Source organism: Engraulis encrasicolus, chromosome 20, assembly GCF_034702125.1.
Source record: "Engraulis encrasicolus isolate BLACKSEA-1 chromosome 20, IST_EnEncr_1.0, whole genome shotgun sequence".
In the NCBI taxonomy this organism is placed as follows: Eukaryota; Metazoa; Chordata; class Actinopteri; order Clupeiformes; family Engraulidae; genus Engraulis; species Engraulis encrasicolus.
In genome coordinates this window covers 27058552-27066051 of record NC_085876.1, presented here as the reverse complement: position 1 = coordinate 27066051, position 7500 = coordinate 27058552, and the positions used below count along the sequence as shown (strand labels likewise).

The 7500-nt window shown below is 46.6% G+C and overlaps 1 protein-coding gene across 8 annotated transcripts in view; it reads right to left on the bottom strand.

Annotated features, from left to right (window-relative positions):
- The window catches only part of ptk2aa (protein tyrosine kinase 2aa), a 222384-nt gene that overhangs the window by 88866 nt on the left and 126018 nt on the right, over positions 1–7500 (bottom strand). For all 8 annotated transcript variants that reach the window (XM_063185699.1, XM_063185698.1, XM_063185694.1 and 5 more), the window contains 3 exons: positions 6570–6649; positions 6129–6191; positions 43–97 (listed from right to left, as the gene is read on the bottom strand). In XM_063185699.1, the coding sequence (XP_063041769.1) occupies positions 43–97; positions 6129–6191; positions 6570–6649 (198 nt within the window). The remainder of the gene's footprint in view (positions 1–42; positions 98–6128; positions 6192–6569; positions 6650–7500) is intronic.

The window sequence follows — 7500 nt, the reverse complement described above, 5'->3', positions numbered from 1 at the left end:
ACATGTCTCCTCTGGACGCTGAGGAAAACTACTGTAGCTCACCTTTACAGAATCCAGTAAGCTCTTGGGGAAGAATCTGCGGAGACCCACGTCTTTCCTGCAAAAAAAAAACACAGGAAAGGAAAATAATTAATAGGGGGAAGCAGAAGAAGAAGAGGGAGAGAGAGAGAGAGAGAGAGAGAGAGAGAGAGAGAGAGAGAGAGAGAGAGAGAGAGAGAGAGAGAGTGAGGGGGAGATAGAGAGAGAGAGGGAGATAGAGAGGGAGGAAGATGGACAGAAAGAGGGAGAGAGGGAGACAGAGAGAGAGAGAAGAAAGAGAAAGAAAGAGAGATGGAAACCAAGAGAGAGAGAGAGAGAGAGAGAGAGAGAGAGAGAGAGAGAGAGAGAGAGAGAGAGAGAGAGAGAGAGAGAGAGAGAGAGAGAGAGAGAGAGAGAGAGAGGTGGGGGTTGAGAGAGTATCAATAGAATATCAATTGAAGTCAAACATAAAGGACAGTGGAAGAAGCTTCTGGAAGACAAAGGGGGCCATCTGCAAAGTGAGGGCTGGGCTGACAGCGGGGAAGATGATCATTAACGTGAGACCGCTACTGTGCTTTTCTCAGACCAGAAGACAACATGTGAATAAAGACTAGTCTAGCCAGGCAGTACACACACACACACACACACAGACATTAAGTATTCAGATGCACACATAAACGCACCCCGCCCCCACACACACACACACAGGCATGCACACACAAACACACCCACGGACACACACACGCACACACACACACACACACACACACACACACACACACACACACACACACACACACACACACTGATGAGAAATTGATGAATGGCTTAGAGCACCGCTTGGGACCTGAGCGATCTTTTACGAAGCTCAAGAATTGAACGGGAACTACGGGTTAGCTGTCACTGGCCAATAAATCTGCCTCTGCAAGGCAGCCCTTTCATCACACACCGTCCGACAAATAAATAAAAGAAAGGAAATAAATCTTATAAAAAATAGAGTGGGTTGGGAGGGGGTGCTCGTTAAAAGTCTGAGCTGCTACACCAGTGCATTAAGGTTTCACCAGCCGTGGCATTTCAGATGGTTTACTGCAATAGTGAGATCAGGTGCATCTGTTTACAAGTCGGGGGTGCGTTTGCATTGCTAGCAATTGCATTGCTAACCACAAAGTAGCTCATTTAGTTAGCAGCTCTGGGGGTGTGTTTCTGGAAAGCGTAGTTGTTAGCCAGTTAGCAACTTAGGTAGTTGCCAATGAGAAATCGTGAGCTTAGAATTATAAGGTTCTATCTCCATTTAGGGTAGTTCTGAGATATTGAGCATCAAAGTTTTTACATCCCAGCTGATTTGTGAGATAGAACGTTTTTATTTTATTAATAACAATGTAAAATAATACTTTTTTCACAAAAAAAACACCACACAGGCATTAATAAGCATGTAATGGGTCAGATTATAAAAAACTCAATTTTACCAAAAATGGAGATAGAACCTTATAATTCTCAGCTCACGAAATTGCATTGCAAACCACCAAGTAGCTAATGTAATTAGCAACTCCGGTTTTGAGAAATGCCACCCCTGGCTGAGAAGCATCATCGATTCGAGACCCCTAACGCTTTTGACATGGAATGATCACATCACATGAATGGTGCAACACAGAGCAGAAAACAACACCTGCGTACCTCCTTGCAGGGCTTGACATTAACTTTTTCACCAACCGGCCACTGTGGCTAGTGGCTTCCCCAAGTCACTAGCCATTCAGGTATTCCACTAGCCACAGATTTTATATTGTTTTTTCTTTTCTTTATCATGATAGTGTAGGTCTAACCTCAGAAGATGAGGTGCTAAAGCAAGATGAGTGTATAGCTTTCTACATGGAAGTATATCAAGTAAATAGAAACTGAGTTATTGAGCTTTTCCTTGAACTTCAATACAAACTATTGATACACAAGGGGCAAACAACAGAATATAGGCTACTATGATATGTATGTCATACCAAGGAATAAGCTGCCAGCCAAATTGGCTAGTGACACTGATGGTATTACTAGCCACAGCCAAGTTTTACCAGCATTTGGCCGGTTGGCAGGTGCCAGTGTCAAGCCCTGCCTCCTTGCTGTGCCAAATGGACGTGATGTGAGATCAGGATGAGTGTACTGTTCTCCAGCTCAGGTTGTGTGCATTGCTTTGGCTGTTTAGCTCTGGATAGACATTCTGGATAGGCATTATTATTCTAGTTCTGGAGAGGCATTATTATTCTGCCATGCTGTCTGATGCAGGTTGCGTAACGCCCTCCAGGCACGCTTACATTAACTGATTTACTCTTCAATTAATCTGTCATACTTTTCTAGATATATATTCTTTCAGATATATACATTACTGTATATAGATCTATACAGATGCACTCTAAATGGTGACCACTGCCTTGTCTATCTGAGGCTGGTCGACTCCCACCTGCTTCTCCTCCTCCTCCCCTCCCAGTACCAAAGAGTCTGTGGTTTTTCTCCTCCTCCCCTCCCCGTACCAAAGAGCCTGTGGTTCTCTCCTACTCCCCTCCCAGTACCAAAGAGCCTGTGTTTTTTCTCCTCCACCCCTCCCAGTACCAAAGAGCCTGTGCTCCTCTCCCCTCCCAGTACCAAAGAGCCTGTGCTCCTCTCCCCTCCCAGTACCAAAGAGCCTGTGCTCTTCTCCTACTCCCCTCCCAGTACCAAAAAGCCTGTGCTCCTCTCCCCCCCCAGTACCAAAAAGCCTGTGCTCCTCCTCCCCTCCCTGTACCAAAGAGCATGTGCTCTTCTCCTCCTCCCCCCCAGTACCAAACAGGCTGTGGTCCTCTCCCCTCCCGGGACCAAAGAGCATGTGCTCTTCTCCTCCTCCCCCCCAGTACCAAACAGGCTGTGGTCCTCCCCTCCTCCCCTCCAAGTACCAAAGAGCCTGTGGTCCGCTCCCCTCCCAGTACCAAAGAGCATGTGCTCTTCTCCTCCTCCCTGTACCAAAGAGCATGTGCTCTTCTCCTCCTCCCCCCCAGTACCAAACAGGCTGTGGTCCTCTCCCCTCCCGGGACCAAAGAGCCTGTGCTCTTCTCCTCCTCCCCCCCAGTACCAAACAGGCTGTGGTCCTCCCCTCCTCCCCTCCCAGTACCAAAGAGCCTGTGGTCCGCTGTCGGTGTCTGTGTTGTCTTTGGTGCTGGGGGAGTGACCTGGAAGTAACATGGGCGCGTGCACAACTACAGTCGGAGGAGGAGGGGGCGGGGAGAGGATGGGGGCAGAGGAGGAGGGAGGGAAGGAGGAGGCAGAGGAGGAGGGAGCAGGCACGGAGTGGGAGGAGGAGGAGGGGATCAGGGGCTGGTGGTGCGTCTCTGGAATGCAGTCAGCGAGGTAGAGAGACAGAGAGACAGAGAGAGAGAGAGAGAGAGAGAGAGAGAGAGAGAGAGAGAGAGAGAGAGAGAGAGAGAGAGAAGCGGATGAGAAGAGAATAAAAAATGAGCAGAGAGAGAGAGTCGGGGAGAAAGAGAGAGTGCGGAGCAAGAGTGCATGACAAAATAGAGAGAAAAAGATGGATAGTTACATAAAAAAAGACAAAAGACAGAGGAAGAGGGGCAGGAGAAAAAAAGAGGGAGTCCGAGAAAGATGGAAAAAAAGACAGAGACAGAAAGACAGAATGATAGGGGAGAAAAAGAACGAGAAGAGAGAGAGAGAAACTCAGGGGGTGGCACGAGAGAGAGAGAGAGAGATAGAGAGACGAGAGAAGCCGTGAGATAGTGAGAGTGCTGACATGAGGCACACATTCATAATAATGAACTTGTCTTTGTGCTCACGGATGAGACCCAGTTTAGCGCTGGTGGCTTTTACTCGTCAACGGTTTTTTGTGCCGAATAATGAGTCATTTTCGCAGAGTAGTAATGAGATGGGGAAGAGACTCAGATGTTTTAAAGACATTCTGAGCACATAATTTGTCCCCTCTGGGGCCTTCCCCTCGAAGCTTCAGAGTTTGTTGATTTACAGGAAGATGAGGCAAAAATTCAATGATTTGTTCCTCCGATGCTGCACAGCCGAGAGGAGCGAGGATCAGAATCATGAGACTGATCGGCGTCTTGATCAGATAAGCATTTGCTCAGTGGTGCACGTAGAGGCCCGGTCTCTAGGATAAACCAACTTTTTTGAATTGGTACACAATCACATATACGCACACACAAACACGTTTACAAGCACATATGACTTGAACATGTTCACCTAATAGGGCTGGGCACTGGAATTCGTTTCTTTCATGACACCAACCGATATGTTAAGGTTCTTCTGGGTATCGAAATGTGTCTTGTCTTTTGGTTCCACGTTTTGATAGCCAGAGGTTCATCACATCAGTTAACTTTGCATTTAAACCCGCGGGAACGTTAATAAACGTCACACCTACAATCGAATTAATGAAAAAATATGGAGTGTACAGCCGTTCCTCTCTTCTTTAACAAATTTGTTTTTTTGTCTCTTGTCATCTCTGCCACAGTGTTTGCCTAGAAGCCGTCCCAAAGCAACACTGCCAAGATCACACTGCAAAGACGACACCACACTTCCCTGACCAAGTCCGCAGGGACAAGATAGCACATTCCTCAGCTCCGTTTGCCCCCTCCAAGCAAAAACACATTTTAATTTCCCTCAGGATCTACGGACCCGAAATTCCCTCACACAAATGCACACGTGCACGTCCGTGCATGCTGGGGTCCCTCCCTGATATCAAGTGGGCCCTTCTGGCAATTTTAGAACAATTTTATTCTGGTCTTCTGGTGGCAAAATCCACAACAGCAAATCCATTTAACCAGGCTGAGTTTGCTGGGTGTGAGGGGCATTGGAATGGTGGTGCATCATTGGAAAAGTGTGCTCCTCCTGGCTGGCTCGCCACATCTCTCTGCAGAATGCAAAGCTGCACAGCACACACGAGTGGAATAGCAATGCTCACTCTGGATTTGCAAATGCAGGCAGCCTTATCGAGGAGACTGCTAATGAAAGTGAATGTCAATGCAATAGTGAGGCTGGAAGACGTGGTAAGAGGAGGGGTGACGGAGGGAGGATTCAGATCCCATCTGAGGGTGCTATGGCTGAGAATCACACCTTCGGGCTCATTAGGGGAAATTTGGCAAGAGTTGCGAGTGTGACTAACTGTGTGAGAAAGAAAAGACAAATGTCAACTGTAATATGGAGAAAAAAATAAGCTTAAGGGATACAAAAAGATGGGTAGAGAAAAATAATGGGCGAGAGAGAGAGAGAGAGAGAGGGAGAGAGAGAGGGGGGGGAGAAAGAAAGAAAGAGAGAGAGAGAGGGGAAGAGAGGAAGGGAGGGACAGAAAAAGATTGGCAGATAAAGGGCAAAAAGTAAAAGAGACAGAAAAAGAGTGAAGAAAAGAAAGAGAGGAAGCATGAAATGCCCTTTCACTAACGAGGAGGCATCAATAGAGGAGCAGGAACACCTAGTGTGTCTGCTACTGTGTCTGACTCCTAATTCCGGACGGAGTCTGCATTAAAAAACAGCGTATCCCAAAAAGCTCGACGGTGACCTTCATCAGATCTGCTGGAGAGGGTTACAGGCACCTGCTGACCTGCTTGAAATGGCCTCGTTACACGCTAATCATGGCAGGGGTCGGTACGCTGTGCTCTCGCTGCCTCGGCTCAGACACTAACGAGACTTCTCATGTCCTTTTGGACCAAAGACATATTTCCAGTCGTCAGCACGTGGGGTGATCCCTGGGTCGACAGTCAACAGGCTGGTTGGTGGTCTTGCGGTGTGTGTCAGCAGGCGCCTTTGAAAATGGCTCCATGTTGGATGTAAAAGACATGGTACGGCATGAACTGCCAAGACACCCTTCAAGGTAGACAACTTGTATACATCACTGTTTTGCATGTGTGTGCGCAAACACTCACGTGCGGTCTCAACTTCATGATCATTTCCCCCTATCAGTCATGGGTGTAATTTTACGTCCATACCACTTTTGAGATGAACCTAGCTTGTCCCCACCACTTAATTGCAAATATAATGCAAAAATAGTCAAAACAGGCAATTTGCCATGTTAATAACTTTCCAAGTCGAGCCAACACCTTTGCTATAAGTTTCACAACTCATGAAAAGTAATTACTTACTCTAATAGTTCATAGTTTGATTTCTTGTCCAGGGCGTTCCCCCTCATCTCCCTGAAGAACCTCCTGTAATGAGAAATAAAGAGGCATACAAAAAGTGAGGTCATTAATAGTGTTGCACCGATATATGATACGAAATATTCATTCCATGTAAATTTAATATGTATCTATATGTGTATGTATTGGCTGTCTTTTAGATTGAATGAATGACTTGTATGAATGGATAGGATGCTCTGTAAAATAAAAACAGTTTTTTACATTTTATTTTCAAAGCCATTCTAGGGACAGGGAATTGGGAATTACCCAAGGCTATGAATGTTATGATGCTATTCTGTTGGGCTTGCAGAGCCTACATGATGTGTATCTGTCCCTATCAAATATACCAAACTGAAACTGCAAAAAAAATGCCAATGACCCATGTGCAAAGATGAGCAGTGTTCTCACCGGATCTCGAGGCATCCCAGCTTAAGTGCAATGTCCTGCTCCACCTGGTCGGCAAAGTCCACCATGTAGTCATTCCTCACCTACAGGGAACACGGAGAAGAGAATTTAAATTGTCATAATATCAGACTCTGTCAAAGGATTAATATGTCTTGCAGAGATTACATTACATTACATTACATTGCATTGCATTAGGCAGAAGAAGAATACATGAGAAGACAAAGCCAATATCACTAGCAAATACAAAGTGCCCAGGAAATACACAGAACAACAAGTGCAAATGCAAAGAAGGGTTAGTTAGATGCAGAGGGAGAGAGAGAGAGAGAGAGAGAGAGAGAGAGAGAGAGAGAGCGAGAGAGCGAGAGATGGGGGACAGATAGAGATACAGTAGAGAGAGAGGAAGAGGGAGAGAGGTAACGGGGTCATTTGTAGTGGAACAAAGTCAAACACTACACTGAAGCCGGGCATACACCGTGCGATATTTTCACTCGTGGGTCTTAAGCTTCTGCTCACACTGCACGATGGAATTTCACTGTTTAAAAGTTCACAGCTCACGACTCACGTCCTCACACTACACAAGCCGACAGTCGGTTGCGAGCGAAATGCTTCCACCGTACGACGCGACAGGCATGTTTCCCTGGTCTGCAGAGGAGGGAACATGCGCACCTGAGGTGGAGATGAGGTCGCGCTCAACAGCGAATCGCACGGCCCTATTAATTTGTGCATGTGAAGTGTCAAATCGGGTCGTAGCACTGCTTTAACTGTGTGATTTACGCACGAGCCACGACCAGAATTTCAAACCGTTTTGATTTTCTTGCGACCCTGCGATTGCACGATCGTGAGGCGAAATCGCTTGTCGTTACCCCATGTACACTGCACGATGCGAGACTCACGATTGACCTGCAATTGAGCAAGAAATCGGCCCGACTCTCAA